Source organism: Crocodylus siamensis, chromosome 7, assembly GCF_052110815.1.
Source record: "Crocodylus siamensis isolate JL-2025a chromosome 7, ASM5211081v1, whole genome shotgun sequence".
NCBI lineage: Eukaryota > Metazoa > Chordata > Crocodylia > Crocodylidae > Crocodylus > Crocodylus siamensis.
This window is the reverse complement of record NC_143401.1, coordinates 53532204-53550440: the sequence shown is the minus strand read 5'-3', so window position 1 is coordinate 53550440 and position 18237 is coordinate 53532204. Positions and strand designations below refer to the sequence as shown.

General features: G+C 39.6%; 1 protein-coding gene across 1 annotated transcript in view; it reads right to left on the bottom strand.

The window, feature by feature from the left end:
• SUPV3L1 (Suv3 like RNA helicase) overlaps positions 1-18237 on the bottom strand; it is a 29365-nt gene that overhangs the window by 6751 nt on the left and 4377 nt on the right. Inside the window, exons 2-10 of the mRNA XM_090057255.1 lie at positions 12040-12117; positions 11614-11721; positions 9310-9424; positions 8158-8326; positions 3307-3418; positions 2889-2966; positions 1739-1830; positions 553-733; positions 58-151 (exon numbers count right to left, since the gene is read on the bottom strand). Of these exons, the coding sequence (XP_089913381.1) occupies positions 58-151; positions 553-733; positions 1739-1830; positions 2889-2966; positions 3307-3418; positions 8158-8326; positions 9310-9424; positions 11614-11721; positions 12040-12117 (1027 nt within the window). The remainder of the gene's footprint in view (positions 1-57; positions 152-552; positions 734-1738; positions 1831-2888; positions 2967-3306; positions 3419-8157; positions 8327-9309; positions 9425-11613; positions 11722-12039; positions 12118-18237) is intronic.

Below are 18237 nucleotides of genomic sequence, written 5' to 3'. Positions count from 1 at the left end.
AACTGGGAAAAACAAAACTATGTAACATATTAGTCTTAATTTGTTCATAGTACTTACAAGTTGAGCCCCATTCCAATTGCATCTGTAGCAACTAAAATTTTACAGGGATCATCAGGGTCATTGAATTTCTTGGCTTGGGCAAGTTTTGTCCCTAGAACAGAATCAGTAATGGGTACTTTTTAAGTAGCTGAATTTCCCCATCAAAATGAAACGTAAAAATCATTATATCCCCACATTAGATGTAATTTAACAAAACAAGAAACGTTTGAAGAATCAACATTATTTTTTTCAAATTTTCCTACAGCTGTAAATCAGTCCCTCCACAAACTAATCAAAATAAAATAATGTATTGTTAGATTTGTGCAAATAACACAGGTCCAACTCCATTACTATAATGCTGGACAATGGAAGTCTACTTGTTACTAATTCTAACTCAGCATCTAGATAGATAGATAGATGGTAATATTTAAATCTTTTTATTAAATGTTTTTCATAGGAGCAGGAACAAACAGGAGTTTTTCTTTTTAAAAGAAAATAAAGTTAGTATTTTACCTGGTGGGAGACTGCCATATATGACAGCACATTCTAATCCTCGCGCTTCAATCTGTCGACTCACAGAATAAATATCAGCCTTACTAAAACAAACAATGCAGTCACCAGGACGAAGGTTATTTAAAGATCCTAGTGCATAATCCAGCACAGTTATAGGCGTAAGTCTCTTGTAGTTTCTGACCTAGGATTAAACAGCCATTGTTAAAGAAAGACACAAATTCTTCGCAACATTTGTAACATCTGCAAATTTTACTCAGTCTGTAATCAGAACCCCAGTATTCTAGAAGTGCCTCGTTATCCCAGTAAGGCAAGTACCAGGAAGCCAATAAAAACCATTCTTTCTGATAAATGTTCCTTTTGCCATGCAACCTAAAATGGACCTCTCATGAGCATTTCCAAAGAGAATACTTTAAAATGTTTACAGCATTCAGACGTTACAAACCATTTTCTAGCACTGAATTAGGTTACACTGCAGACAAACTAGTTACTTGCAACAACATTAATATCCAGGAAGAAAGAAACGTCTAATATAGGAACTATTCAAAGATTATAGCTACTGTCATTTTGCAAAGCAAGAGATTTCACAAGCTACTGACTGGGAAAAATTTCTGCTGGATTCTCTCAGAAAGGTTACCTGCAAGAGCAGGATTTATATTTGTAAAATATTAGGGAAGACTCTTTCTTGCCTGACAAATGATTCCATGAAGGTGGATAAATGGAATTCATCCATTTCTTTTTGATAATTTTTCCCTGGAGATAAATCCCCTTTCTACTGTTTGGTTTCTTAAGGGAAAATATATAACAATAATGTGACATGAGTAAAAGGAGGGCATTGCATTCTACAAAAAGGGAAATGTATGAAGTCGATGCACACATATAGCCTGCCCTCTTGGAAAGCCAAGGAAACTAAAACACCCACTGTTTCCTTATTAATGGTATAATTCTTTTTTTCCCCTCAAAAGCGTTAGTGTTGTAGAACTTCTGGGAAGCCTTCCTTTGATTTAGGAGTTAAATGGAGGTTGTATTTATCAAAATGTTAGCCAGGTACAGCAGATCCAACCAGTATTTTCACAAATCGAGTTTACAGCAGTCACTTGCACTGTTGTAAATGGCATTTAACAAAAAGACAGCCTAAAATGTTTTGTACACAATTTTATGCCAACTTTAAAAAAAGTAGTAAATCTACCTCTACTTCCTCTCCTGTTGTGTACATGAGCTCTCTTATCAAATTAATAGCAGCATCTTCTCCACAAATGTGAATTTCTGTTGCAGGAATCCCTGAAAAAAATGAAGTTAGGTAAAGAGTCAAAAGGTAAGTGTTTAGACAAAATAACAGAATCTATAACCAACAGACAATTACGAAAACAGACAAAAATACTACCCAAGAACACATTAATGAGAACCCTTTTTTCCTTGCTGATTTTAGCTTTCCTCTGTAACCAGCAACACAAATTTACCTGAAGCAAGGTACCAAAATTACCAAAGTGCAATGCCTTCAAATGGCAGGATTCTTGCTAATTAAATGATATTTTATATCCCAAAAAGTAAGTCTCTGCTGACATTCTCACTGAGCAAAAACTCAGCCACTAACAGCATGAATGTATGCCTAAGGTTTCATTGCTTCATTTGCAAACAGAAAAGTAAAACTACCTCTTTTCATCAGCCTTTCAACATCTTTTCAAGGATGGAGAAGTTAGAAATTCTCTCATCCATTTGAACTTTTAAAGGAGGTGATATTTTGAAGAGTCAACGTGGAAAGGGAGTGAGAAGACCACGTTCTGAAATGTGATATTACAGATTTTGAAAAAAACCCCCAAAGTTTAATGTTGAAAAAATTAGAAAATTCATTTAAAAATAATTTTCCTGCAAGAAATAAGTTCTCTGACAAAATGCAATTTCTACAAGTTAGTCATTTAATGTAAGATTATAGAAATGCTGCATGCAATTACCAATGTTTAAAAAATTAGAATTCTGAAGAATCATCTAAAGTTATAATGTTTTAAATACTTATGTAACATTTTATGCAAAAGTGCCATAAATATATGAAAGTGATGCTTTCTACTAATTAAACAGGTAAGTAAATGGAGGCAGATAGTGTTAACATAGTAATAAAATGCGTTTAAAATTATAATTCAGATAATATTTATGGAAACAAAAGTAAACGCGACAAATGACATTACAGAAAGTTGATTATCTAAAGATCCCTTTCTATAAATTAAATTTGTGAAGAATCAATGCTACAATATATACGTTGCATCATACATTTATACGGCAATCCATACACTTTTAGCTAGTTTATGGCAATAATGGCATACTTTCAACACTGACAGGCATACCTAAAAGTGCTCGGGTCCAGGCCCATCCTCTTGCTGGATCTCTGATCATCTGAATTTCATCAATGACAGCCACTTCACCTTAAAAAAAAAAAACACACAACCAAATTATGACGATTCACTAGAGGAAGGCACCTAGATAGCAACACTACATCTGAAGGAACATCCAGACCCAGCAGTGCTCCATCCTTCTTCATTCATCCACACTACATTCCAAGATAGTCCTAAGATGACCTGCTCCTCATTCAACATTCATAAAATAGTGTTAAAAGATAGTTAAGAAATCACCAAGTTAAAAATCAATAAATACAGGATATGCATGACGATAATGGGTTGCTGAAGTTAAATTTTCCCTAAGAGGTTTAAGCACTGCTACATTAAAGATTGCTATGTACTGTATATGAAGCAAATGAATACCTACAGGGTGTGTTAACACTGCACATCTCAATAGTGCAAGCAATGTGGGCAGCTGGTTTGCCTTCTGGATCAACACATACACGTTCTTCTCCTGTGACTAAATCACATGGCACATTCTACGAAAATTAAGAGAGTCAATGTTAAACTCCTTTCCTAAAAGAAAAGTAACATAACCCCAAACAAGAAAGGTTGTGAAATAAGCCCAAGTGTGCTACATTTTTAAATACACAGTGTAAAATAAGAACAATGTTGTTAATCTTCTGAGCTGTTAAAAAATTGGTTTGTTTAAAAATGGAGAAGAAATGAGCAAAGGAAGTTGAGGGTAGTACTCCTGTCTGGTGGGAAAGTGTATAGGGCAGGAGTGGGCAATACAGTCAATTGATTGCATCCAGCCTGCAGTTGCCCCCATGGCACTGCACATGGGGCCAAGCCCTGCCCACTCACCTGGGGCAGCCTGAGCTGCACTCCCACCTGCACCCACTGATGGCACCACTCCAGCCTGGGCCCCAGTTAGCATGCACAGCTTCCTGACAGGGCTGCTCCAGCTGCTCTTGCAGCCATCCAAGCCTTGCTCAGCTCCTCCTACCTCCAGTGGCTCCTCCTCCTGCCCCTGCTGCACAGCTCCAGGCAGCAGGTAGCACAGGGAAGTAGTGGCAGCCATGGAGCTATGTCAAGCACCACATGTTGAGCCAGGCAAGGAAGTTGCAGCTGGGCAGCTCCTGCCCCAGTACACAGGGATCCAGCTTCCAGCCACCTTTCCCCCCACTCAGCCACCTAGCACAATGAGCAGCCACCTGCAGGTAGAAAACAGCACTGCCTGGGACAGTGCCAACAGTGGGCATGGGTGGGAGCACAGCAGGGGATGCCCTGGGTAGGGCTCAGGCCCCCATAGAGGTCCACAGGGGCAGCCACAGGACATACTAGGCATGGAGGGAGGGCAGACAGGAAGACACTGCACCTTCACTGCACTACCCAGGTGTGCTCTGCTGCACGTGCCTCCAGTTTCCTCCCTCCCCACCTCCAGCCAGCTCCCAGGACCTAATACATGGGCACCCCCCACCTCATACACAACACAGAAGAATAAGATTATTTTGAGCTATTATGCAAATCACCTCTATATACATTACTCAAAAAAAACCTTAAGTCAGGACAAAAATTATTTCTGGAAATAAAATTAAAATACATTACAGCAGATGTTTCATTTTTAGTATGTTTTGTTTTTTTAATCAGTAATTTGTTAAAATGATATCTTCTGAAAGATTTTACATACACAGCCCTCGACAGCTCACCAAAACGCGTTAAGCTGCCCATCACCTGAAATAACTGCCCAGCCCTGTTATAGAGTATGGGTAGTTGGGGCAAAGGGCCTTATGTTGTAATGTACTGTATTGGTCAATTTCAGGAGGTGTGAAAGGACAAGGGAAATGCAAACACTGTTACATTGGATCAAATATTATTGCAATCCCTATGGTCCTGCACTTTTAAAAGTCATTTGTTTTCTTAGTTTTTTGTTTTTTCCTTTATTTTTTAAAAAGCTACTGATCTTAATGAAATGGTTTTGGACATACTGTATAACAGAGGTTATCCAAATACAGGGATTCCTTGCATTAGGCTGCTCTGACTTGCATTTTGTAACTCAGACTTACATTTTGTAAGTAATTAAGTTCTATACTGAAGAAAAAATTCAAAGAAATATTGCTCATTTATGGAATAAGATTCTCTCTTTTTCTCCTGGATCGCCATTCCTGAAAAGTATCATTACATCTTTGTTTTCTTAAACCAATCCCAGAATGAGATATGTTTTAACATCAGTAATAAAATACACCAATGATACTAACATTTTTAGACACACAGGCCTGATAAATGGTGCAGGGATAGTTCACGGGCCAGATCAGGCCACGTGCTGGCACTGGGCTCTGCACTGCCCTGACCGCTTAAACTAGACTACAGGGCCACAGCATGCAGAGCTCCCCACCAAATATGTGGGGAGACCTGCAGGCTGGATTACATTGTGCTGGTGGCCCAGATCTGGCCTGTGCCGGGGGTTGAGCACTAGGACTGTGCGAAGCTTCGGCAGCTGATTCGATTTGGAGGAGATTCAGCCCAACTACTGAATCTCCAAATCCGAAACAAAGCAGAAAACTAAGTAAAAGCGCCAATTTGATTTCAAACATTTGAATCAATTCAGAAAAGCTTCATAAAAGATCTGGACAATTCGGAGATTCGGCCGTATACTAAACAGGCAGCTGACAGCTGCCTCCAGCTGGTAAGTCTGTTGGGGTTCAGAGAGGGAAGGGGCGTGGGGGAGGGAGGGACTGGGGCTGAGGACAGAGCAGGAGGGACATTACTCGGGGGGGGGGGGGGGGAGGAGGGGGTACAGGATGCAGATGTGGCAGCACGGGGAGCAGGAGCTCTGCCCTGCTGCCTCTTGCCCAGCCGGGGGGGTGGGGGAGAAGAGCAGCATAGAGGTGTGGCTCACTCCAGGTGGAAGAGAGCAAGTAGCAGCACGGCAGAGCCTCTGCTCCCAGCACTGCTGTACCTACATCCTGCACTTCCCACACCAGCTGGCAAGCGGCAGCAGGGCAGAGCCCCCGCTCCCAGTGCTGATATGGGTGTGGCAGCACTGGGAGTGGGGGCTATGCCATGCTGCTGCCTGGACCGGGCCGCGCCTGCATCACGACACCCCGCCCTGTGACAGCTAGGCAAGAGGCAGCAGGACAGAGCCCCTGCGGCTCCCCTCACTGGGCAGAGGCAGGCACAGCTGGAGAAGCCCCCATGGCTGCCCTGAGTGGCCCCATCCCCCACCCAACCCCAGCCTCCCAGCACTAAAAAAAAAAGCCCTACACTCACCAGCTCTGGCAGCAGCAATTAGGGACTCTGAGTGCTCATGACAGAGCACCCCCGTGCAGCATGGGGCAGCAGGGAGTGCTACCCCCCTCACTCGGCACCCACATGGCAATTGCCCCATGGCACAGGTGCAGCATAGCTTGGCAGGGCACCAAGCGCTGTCTAGGAACTGGGGCAGCTCCACATGTCAGCCAGAGCCTGGCAGTGCTCAGCTCCAGTGGCCCCAGATCCCAGACAGCACATGGCAGCACCCTGCCAAGCCACACTGCATCTGTGGAAAGTGACAGCTGCCACACAGATGCCAAGCGAGAGGGGGGAAGTCCCCTCTGCCCCCCACTGTCCCATGGGTGGGTCTTACCATGAGTGCCCAGAGGCCCCAATCACCATTCGTGCACCTAGTGAGCAAGGGCTCGTTTTTTTTTTTGTTTTTTTTGTTTTTTTTAGTGCCAGGAGGCTGGGGATGGGGAGCCATGGGGGCTTCTCCAGTGGCTCCCCCCACCCAGGGAAAGGCAGGCACAGTCAAATGAACTGGGGGAGAACCTGAGGCCACCCACCTGTGCCTGCCTCTCCCCAGCTGATCCAGTCATCGAATCTCCCTGAATCAGCGCCAAATCAATTCAGGACAGTGATCCAAATTGAATCAGTCCTCCAAATCGGCCAGATCTGAATCCAAAAATCGAATGCTTCCCTATTTGTACAGGCCTACTGAGCATCCCTGATACAAACCCCACAGTGGCCATGAACTTCTGACTAAAGTCAATTTTTAGTTCCACAAATACACTGCTAACAAGAAACACATACCTACACATCATACTGTTTCTCATTACTTATTTAAAAGGAGATGTTGGATCCTTGGGGCTAGAACTTCCTAAGGGAAGTAACATTTTAGAAACCAGCAGCATGATTACAGGCTTGCCATTGTTAAAGAACCACTGAGTATCAGAATGCTGTACTGAGATAATTAATATGGAAAATTCATAAGTAGCTTATATAGAAACATATGAAGTATTTTATATTAATACTTTGTAACAGCTGTAATATTAGGAAGCTGCAAACAGGCTGGCAAAAAAAAAAAAAAATCTATGAAAGATGCTAGAAGCAAATCAACAGAACTAATGAAATCTAATGGGATTCCTGCACAAGGAATCCAAAGAAACATCATACTATCTTTTAAATATTATTTTCTAGAATCTGGAATAACTTATTGCACATCAACTGACATTCATGTAAAAATTAAAACAAGAAGAGAGAAAGTCGCTGAACCAGGGGCATTTGAACAGAAGAGAAAGTAACTTAATACTGAATAAGAAAAAAAGTTGCCACTAACTAAAGATCACTGTCCTGTCCAGAAGATCATCTTTAACAGAAATACTTCCCTGTAACTGCATTTAACAAGCACTTGAGGATGTTCCATCTTCTTCCTGCCTTCTGTCAAGCCCAAGTAAGTATGACTCAAGACATGGTTTACTATTGCGTATAACTTTTTAGTTAATACTCGGACTGCTTTAAATAATGACGACCAACGAAGGTAACTTATTTTAAATAAGGTTTTGTAGTTTGCCAATGACAATTTCTATTTTATTTAACTGAACCTGAATTCAGTTGAGACAAACACTGACTGGACATGTCAAAAAGAACCCTACTGTCCTCAGGTCACAGCCCATGGGTGATTTACTTAACACAAGATCACAAGCAACCAGGGCTATAGTCTCTACACGAAAAACAAACCATGAACGGCCTGAGTTACTACGAAGTGGGAATAATAGGCAATAGACTACATTACATGGATGAATGCAATGAAACAATGCTTTGAAACTATACTGTCCCATTCTATGCCTTCTATGCTGAAGGTGCACCACTGGTATAAACATAAACTAACAGCATCATAATAGAAACTACACTGTCGTAGACTCTTTCAAAGTGTTTTCCAAAATTATTAAAATAAAATGGTTTGCATAATACCATGACAGTCCCACAAATGCACATAAAGATTTTTAAACATACTTACAGCATCATTACACTTTTGAAAGATCTCATGGGCCAGCAGTTTTAATGGACCACAATATATTCCTGATTTTGCTGACAAATATCGCTGGATAGCATGGTATGTTTTTCCACTATTTGTAGGGCCTGCATGGAAGACTATCTTTCTTTGAACAGCCCTGGCTTCTGGATACCTAAAATGCAAAACATATATAGTTTAATAAACAACACAAATTTAATTTGATTTTTCACCCAAACTGTCAATCAACTCATTTTAAAATGCCAATTATTAACATTGATATATCCTCCTACCCTTTAATACTTAACAAATATAAAGAGGTTTTAACAATCTGTCAAGTACTAGTACCACACTTGATCATTTTACAATTAAAGAGAAAACTGAAATAAAAATATGCGCGCTTAATTCTCAAGAAATAATTCCTTTATTGTCTTACTACTGCATCTTTTCTTGTTTACTTTTTAGGTCCTGAGGTACTATTTACTGAATAACATGTTCTGTGAAGAGGCAATTTCCATTTAAAAATATATATATCACTTGAGGGGGAAAGACAGAAGGAAAGGGTGATGTGGTGGTAGTTTCATAGGTGAAGTCATTTTTATTTTCTTCTTAAACCACTGGCACAGTGCTGAATAGCAACAGACTTCACTCCAAGGAAGTCAAATTTCTGGCACAAGGAAACTGTGAAAGCTGCCCAAGAGCCAGGGTAGAAAAATTATTTTATGAACAAAAGGTTCAAAATTTCTACAAAAATAGGTATTCCCCAGAAGATGGTTCTTGCCCACACTGGACTCTATGAAATGTCACCATGACTCTTGATTTCAAGCTTCTGCCTGTTCTTCCAAAACCATTAACTATCAAAGACTGGATAACCACAGATATGAGATTAATATCTACCTTACAGTTGGACATTACATAGCAAAGCTTTAACTAAACCAAAACCAATTAATAAAAAAAACTAGTGACCTCTTAGCCATATATTATCTTCAATTTGTACTGGCACTGACATTCTTAGCCCCAGTATTTGTGTTCAAAACTAACCACAGCACTAAGCACATCCTCCTTAGAAAAAGTGAACTTTCTAAGAGTCTTCTGCAAGGAGACTGCAGGTACTAAAAGAAGCAATATGAAATTCTGCAACATGTAAAAAGCACTAACCAGTTGGGTGGCCATCTTAAGTCACTGATTTTGCGCAGATCATCCATACAGTCCAACATAGGAAAGATCTGTTTAGCATGGTTCAAGAAAAATGGAAAGAGGTCATCCACATGACCTGAAAGACAAACACTGTTACGAATCTGTACACTTGCTCATCCAAAGATAGGTCAATTGAACAGAGATTAATAATACTATCCAACTCATGGATTGTGTTTTTCATCCATACATTTCAGAGCACTCTACAAAGACGCCAATATTATTTTTCCATCTCACAGCTGGGAAAAGACAAAGTAACATTACAACATGGACTTAAACCTAAGGCAGACACAATATGTTAAAAAAAAAATCCATCAACACAACCACTTTGGTAATTCAAGTATTCATTTTAGATACTTGACAAATTTTTAAAGGCATTTGGTATGAAAAACTTTCTCTGTCCTGCAAGACTTTTTTTTTTTTTTTTAAATCTTTAAATCACCTGCCTACACTGGAACAAATCCACATCCTTTCTTTTTTTTTTTTAAAGGGCAATTACGAAAGCAAGAAATCCCCCACTTCCAAATGCTAAGAATAGCATGTAGCATTGTCGTCAGGTCACTTATCCAGGAAAACCAGGTTTAAGTCCCCAAACTTCCAATATGTCAGGGGAGTGCCCCAAACACTGAGCTTAAAAAAAAACCAAAAAACAAAAAAAACCAGTCTCTTACATTAATATTAATGCAGAGAAAGAAAATTAGAACAGCACTAGCTAGAGAAACAGACCTTCAGTCAAGAGCAGTCTGTTGATGATAGCATTTACTTGTAATGGAAGAGACCCAGGTTCAACTCATTGCTCTGCATCAGGCAGAGCAGAAACTTAAATGCAGTCATTTTATGCTCTAACTCAGAACTATGACACCTTCCTTTCTCACCTTCAACATTTAATCTGGGCCCAAGAAATTTCTCTCTCATCAGCAAAAAAAATTTAAAAAAAAAATCCTACAACTTTGCACATTAACATTACCTTCTAAAAGTGGTATAGAAGCATGTTAGAGTAAAATTAGTTCCTTGAGTTCTTCAAAGATATTAGTTGCCACTGAGTATAATGAGACTTTAAAAATAATGCTAGAAAATAAATTAGATTCATAATTTGACCTGCTATAACCAGCACCCTGGCTGACATGCACGACATGATGGGATCTGATGCATGATCCCCACAATCATGCTTCCTGCCATGCCTGTAGAACTGACTATCAGATCCCATCATGCCTTTTTGATGGTGCAGGGGGAGCCTCGGATCATGATTTTGGGCTCCTCCTGCACCAGCAAATAGCAAACTCCTATGGCTAGGAGGCCCATCAAGTGTACTCCAACCATGGGGGCACATCCTGATCAGCTGACAGGACTCCTAGGCATGGGCCCAGCCAGGCCATGTGTTCACATAATGGCATACTAGGAATCAGCCACAAAAGTTATTACCCATTTTTTATGTAAACATTTTGTGGCTTATTCCTTGTTTTAATCACACTATTAAGTGTATTAACCTAAGGCCGGCTAACAATTTAAGACGTAATTAACTAGTTAATCACTTCTTAAGTGTAACATATGCCAGCAGCTTTAGATTATATTTCAAATGCAAAGAACCACTGTCGTATTTAACATCTGAACAATATCATCACTTAATGAAGCAGTATCACCTGCTTCTGTAGAATATGTTTTTTAAAATAAAGGAAAAAAATCTATTTGTGCTCCTACGAAACTTCTACAGCCATCAACTAACATTTCCTCTTCGTGGGCACAGGCATTTTATATTAATCATCATGAGCAAAGCAGTAAATGAAGTGAACATACCCTCTCTAACTTTTGCAGTGGCAAAAGTAAAGTAATACAAGAGGAAGAGCAGCACATACTCAAGCTTTTAAACCCAACAGTACAGCACAATGCTCAGAAAGTGTCCCTAAATACCACCAAAGGAGTTACACATGATAATGGATGGGATGGAGAAGCTGACCACCGTCATCAGCTTTTTTCCTCAAAAAATTTAACCATGGTGCCTATATAACCGAAGACAGATACTTTGGACAAATTTGGTAAAAGGGACACCATACAGGATAATACACCAACAAGGTGGCCCAGACAACAATAGTTCCCTCTTCTCCCATTTTGGAGAATATAAGGACAGGGTGCACCTTCCCACATCAGGGGGAATTGCTCCATTTTTATCCCCGTTATAAAAAGCAGAGGAGGTAGCAAAGAAAGAAAAGAAAAATAAATATATTTTTATTAAATAACAAAGAAAAATATAAAGGCACTATTTATACTTGCCTGCACCACAACATATATCATTTAGAATAATATGTACATCAGCACTCAAGGACTGGGACTCCAAGATGTATTTCCTAAAGCTTACAAATGCCTGGTGAAAGAGATAAGCTGCAGGAGTAAAGAAGGGATGGGGGTAAGAAAAGCTCAGTGTTAGATTTAAAATAATAACAAAAGATTTAAAGAGTCAACCTAAGTAACATTTCTTCAGTATAAGTGCTACCAATAAGCCTAATATACATTTTTTCAAAGAACATAATTTTTTTCAAAATCCCAAGAAGTAAAACAAAATCCAAGCTATTCAACAGCAAAATGGCAGCACATGGATCAGTTATTCTACTAGGAGAGGGGAAAAGCTACTCACAAGAAGCATCCAGTTACCTCTATTTAAGAAAAGATACTGCATATCAGAAATATACTCTCTCTTACCATCCAGTCCATTCTCTGCTCCCAGTCTCTGCATTTCTTTCCTTTTGTAAAACATATTTAATTTGTTCAGAACTTCACCTGTAACAGACAAAATAGCATTTCTTGATTCAGCTAAGATGCCAGATTTACCTTTGCTTAAAAATAAAATATAGAAAATTCCAGCATTTTCTTCAACTCAATAAATCAAATGCAATGAATTAAGCTCTTGCAAGATAAAAAATTTCAAATATTATTTTTGTAACAGGGTTGAGTGTTGTTCTAGTATGATGGTCCAGGAAATGTACGAGGGGTAAGAGGGTTTTTTTTGTGGTACATTTTATTGGATCTGAAAAGTATAGCCTGCCTGAAAGCCTGTCCCCATCATCTTTCCCAGCTACTCAGTTGGTCCAATAAAATGCATTTTTATTTATTTGGTTGCAACTGATACCTGAGGCACATATCAGAAATGGCAAATTTGACAATACAGGTCACAGGAATTACCATACTGGATCAAACTCAGTTAGCCCTTCTCTAATAGTTCAAAGGAAAGGCACAAGAAAATACAAAGTAAACAGTCAACACACTGAAGGAAGTTTCCTCCTACTTCCATTGATTAGTATTAGATCCTGATTTGACATACGATGGTTGACAACCCTTAACCATGGCCACTTACTTTCCTAATAGTCTTTTGACAGACTTTATCAGAGGCTTTATTCAAGTCACTTATTTCTTCTTTTATCAATATTTGTAACAGTAACAACGTAAAAAGCCCAATCAAAGAGAATGAGTTAGTTCATTTCCAAGTGTTTTTTTGTTTGGGGGCTTTTGGGATTTTTTTTAAGTTTCAGGAAATAAAAAAGCTATTTACATCAGGGCTGGGGCAGAATTTACAAGTTCTACAAGGTTTGCGTGAAATTACTTCCGAGAAAATAATCCTCAAGATGGGTTGATGTGAAAGGCAAAGAAAGCCTGCAGTAGATAAAGCCCCCCAAATCCACAGAGAAAACAACACCCAAGTCAGTTAATAGGTGGTGCGTGGAGACGCACACTATCACAACAGCACCAAGCTTCTCCCTGACAGCAGCCTAAAAAGAACTCAGACTTTCTCCAGATGGTGACAATGGGCAAGGATCTCTGCTAATGATATCTTGTACTGATACAACTGCATGGTTAGGAGAAATTTAGGTAAGCTTTCAGGCACACAGTACCCCTCCCAACCTAAGAAAGCACACCTTGTGCCCAAAAGCTTGCCTAAACCTTTCCTAACCATGCAGTTGGTCCAATAAAAGATATCACCTACCCTTGCTTCTCATACGTTTCACTTATTAACTAACATTACAATGACCATGAATCCACATTCACAACTCATTTGCCATATCAGAAAATTAGAGGTCAAGCATTTTGGTATTTGCTACTTAATGCCAGGTCCCTCAGTTTCAAGGTTACTCTTCCTTTCTATACAATTCTGTTTCCCATTTCCCTTCATGTCAAGGGAATGGCCAAACAGCCAAATCAAAGCATGATTTCAGCATGTGTCCCGTGCATTCTAGCATTAATTACCCAACACAGCAAGAACAGTGTATAGCTGTGTTGGCATTCATTTCAGCATGGGCTAATAGCCAGAGCATGCACCCATCACCCTTACAGGTTTTGCAATATACTTACAACCTTTCCTACTCTAGCGTAGTTTGTATTTGATTATTTTTTCTTAGGCAGTTTCTAAATCAAGAAAAATACTTCAGCTTTCGCTTCTTAACTGCTTAAAAGAATTAAGAATTGTTCTGTCAAAGCTTTTTTAACATTGCAATTCAGTTACAGAATTTCTGCAGGTTAGTAACCCATATATATTTATCTATACGGTTTCAATTCATTTAAATAATCAAATATCAACCATTTTCCTGGATTGGATGCAAAGATCAACAGTTCACAATTCCTAGTAGTTTTCAAGCTAAGTGCTAAGTACATTTGTTGTTCTCCAGTCTTCTGGGCTAGTAACTCATTTCAATAAGAGGATAGTATTTGGGGGGTTTTTTTTCCTTGCAACTCGGCTACTCCTTAAATTCCTTGAGACCTCAAGACCTGCTGCTCTTAATTTTATCAATTTGTACAAGACTCTCCAATTTCTAACATGTCAGCCTCCAAGAGCACTTTATTCTTACTACCTTTTGAAGGCATGAAGATACAATTGTGCAACTTCTCCTATAATTCTGAATCATCTTCCTTGCTTGGGTCCTTTTATGCCCTACTAGTCCAGACGACTAATTGATGTTTTCTGACCCCAATACACTCAAAACATTTCCTGTTATTTATTTCTAAATCTGTGGTGATTTGTTCTTCACAAACCCTTTAATAGTTAATATCCATGTTGGATTTTACTTGGCATAGTTCATGTTCTTTTCTTTCGCTCTTACAAGTATGTACCTCTGAAGGATATCAGCTTTACTCAAGTAACATTTTTAGCCTTGCCATATAAATATGATTTTGTTTTGTTTTCTTTAGGATATATATGCATTCCTTGACAATTACAATATGCTTAAGCAAACTCTACACTGAATCAAGTCATTCTGATTTCCTTACCCTTCACTTAGTCTTGTTTAAAAAAATGACAAAGCCAAATTCCTACTTTTTAAAATCTCACACCATAGTGCTAGTTTTTGTTATTATTCCTACTTCAAAAATGTTCAGTTATATTATGATCATTTATTACTTACTTGTTCAACTATACTTATTTCTTGACCAACCTGTAAAGCTCTCTAGGACTAAGCTGAAACTAAATGTTCCAAGAAATAAGCAATTTCTGTACACTTTATTTGGTTATCTAAACCAGCGTTTCCCAACCAGTGTGCCATCATTTGTGAACAGGCGTGCCATGGGATTTTGGAAAAGTCACACAAATAAATGAATGCTCTGCCTGTAGCATTCGGGGGGGGGGGGGGGAGGACACACGTGGCTCCAGCCAGTGTGCCCCGCCCCCCCCGCTCCGCGTTGCAGCAGCAGCATGGGGCAGTGGTTGGTGGCAACAGCAGCTACATTATCTGTTGGAGGCAGGAGGAGGGGGCGCGGGCAGTATACAGCAATTTTTTTATTTAAGTGTGCCATGGATAGAAAAGGTTGGGAAACACTGATCTAAACTGTGTTTCATTTTGACATTTCACCTCTTTTATAGGCAGAGAGCTGACCTCCCCCTTTATTATTCTTGAAATACAGTTAATTGCCTCCAATTTCCCTATGCACTCAATATCCTGTTTCCTGAAGAAGATGCCAACAATATACACATTTAATAGGATTATTCTCAAAATTCAAATCTTTACTGCTTTAGCCAACCGAATTTAAGTTCTGCTACATAATCTAATGCTCTCTAAATAAATCAACTATCTTTACTAAAGCTAACTGGAAGAGGACCAAAAATACAGTGCTTTTCTTATAGTATGCCTGATAAACAAATTCAGGATTTCTAGCTACAGGTAGACTGTTAATCAAATATGTATTTGTATTACTATATGCATTTACTCCAGCAAGAGAAAGTATCAAAATGCAGTTTTGCATTAAAAAAAAAAAAATCTTGCTCTTCCATTTTATTCTAGGGGTGGCCAGACTTACTCACCCTGGAAGCCATATCCAATCCTCCACCAAAGTTCAAGAGCCAGAGATCAGTGGAGTGGGAGGGGGTACTGAGTGACCTGGAGTGAAGGCGATCACCCGCCTTGCCTTCCTCCCTATACCACTGAACCACTCAGGCTTTTCCCACAGGGAGCGCACCCCAGGGTAAGTGGCGTGACAGCCCAACACTTGAGCCCGCAGTCCTGAAGAGAGAGAAGGAGGAAGGTGGGCAGGCTTGGGACATGATCTCTGCGGGCAAAGCTAGAGCAGCAGGAGGTGCTGGGCTGCGCTGTCCTCCAGAGCTGCCTTGGGGAAACACTTCAGCCAATTTCTGGAGAGCTGAAAGTACCAGGCAGGCAAGCAGCATGCGGCTTGCGAGCCAGTTTAGCCACCGTGCTTTTATTCTATTTGATGGTCTCAGATTAAAAGCAGATGTAACCTACATGTCCTAAAGAACAAGAAGAAGAAAAAAAATCACAAACATGTAAGTGTGAATCTGCAGGCTGTGTAGATTTAGAGGAAAGCAGTAAGTTTGTTATAAAGGCCTTCATGCAATGGAGGTTTAATCATTAGACTGACACTGCAAGTCGCACAGAATCTTTGGCTAGTCACTCATTAAAATTAACAAAGAATTCATGCCAGAGTTATGCTCACTGGAGAGAATGGCCAGCCTCCTTATTCAAAACAGTAGTAACCAAAAAAAAAGATGAATCTTTCAGAACATAGGCAGGCAAGGATCTGAGTAGATGTTGCATTTTTTGTTAGACCAACTGAGTAGTTGGAAAAAAAGTTCTTGGCAAGCTTTCAGGTACAGTCACCCTTCTTCAGGCACAGGGAGTCTCTACTGTTCTAAGACTCCAGGAAATTGGCTTACCCCCTCCCTTCCCTGCTTTACCTTTTGTTTTCCTAATTTCAACCTATTTACATTCTCACTGACATCCTGTCATGCTTTTAGCTTCTCTCATTCCCTGGAGTCTCAGAACACCAGAGACTTCCTTTGCTTGAAGAAGGGTGATCACGCCTGAAAGCATGCCTGCTGAAGACAAGAATGGGAGACTACAGTTGTAGTAATTCAAGGTAAAAAAGAGACTGGTTGTGAAAAAGAAAATAGCTGGAAATTAGGAAGACAAAGGGCACAAAAGTAGGGGAGAGAAAAGACAGAAAAGGAAAGTGTAAGAGGCATGCATAACACTGAACACAAGTCAGTTTCTGCACTGCGTTCCACATAATCCTAGGGATACATAACTTCAGCCCTTTAAACCAGGTCAACAATATTTAGCTCAGATTTGTCCCAGGAAGTAGCTGGATCAGCACCAGGCCAAGGCAGCACAGAAGATCAGGCAGCATGGAGCTATGAACAGCCCCCTGCCCCCTCTGTAGCACCCTCCTCAAGAGTCCTCCCTGCTGTTCTCTGCGCCTACCATCACTGCAGAGGGGTCACCCAGCATCTGCAGTGAAGATAAGCACAGAAAGTTGGGGGGGGGGGAAGAGGAAACCCTGCTTTAGGCAACTTTAGAATAGCCATTATTTGTGGGAAATAAAAGGATTAGGCTGATTTGCCATGCCCCACTCTGCCCACAAATTATCAGAGATCAAACAGTTTCTAATCCTCCTTTTCCAAAAACATTATATAAATTTGGAACAACAAACAAAATGAAAAAACACCAACACAAAAATGCACATTGAATACGTATATTCACATACACTAATACATTATATATATAATTTCTTTGATATAACTAATACAAATACTGGCACTACAGAACACTCAGCCAGTTAACCTCACTATTTGCTATCACTATTTGCTTTTGTTTAATTCCACTGTACACAAACATTTCTTTGCCAGAGGGATATAAAGGAAGCTAGAAGATGTAACAATGAAATTGAGATCAGATTTATTGGTACTCAAGCTGTCAAACATACTGAAATAAAGGCAGCTACAGCACAGTAGTTTAGGACTTCTCCCAAGCAATCATGTCTCTCACTTACAAAGGCCATACATTCTCTTCCTGGAAAGTGATTCCCTCCCCTGCCCCAATTATTTAGCTTGCTACCAACCAATCGAGATAACATGCTTACCAGTTCTGATGTTGATACCACTAACTGCTATATAACCATTAAATTAGGAAAGTATTTCATAATCTAGTATATTTTGTATCTGAAGTTATTTTAAGTTAGATAATGTATTCCTTGGAAATAGTATCATCTTTAATTTCACACAACATCAAGATTTAAGACTGATGTTTTGTTAAAAAAAAAAAAAGTCCCAAAGATTTTCACAACATGCCTTGATGAAATAAGTTTGACCCTGAATAACAATCCAAGTATGTTAAAAATTGACAAAATAGTGATTTACGATGTTTTTAATAACAAAGCAATAAAACAAAAGGACATGGCCTGAAAGCTTCAGAGGTCTGGGGAAACACGCATTACATAGAGGCATCAAAAACAAAAGAAAATGATGACCCCTGAAAGTCCATGGGGCCTTTCTAGGGATGTATTTGGTAGCCATGTTGGTCTGGGACAAAACAAAAAAATGCAAAACTCTTGAACTCTTGGTTCAGAGATTATACCTTTTATTAGACCAACTAAAAAAATCTCAAAAAAAAAAATCATCTT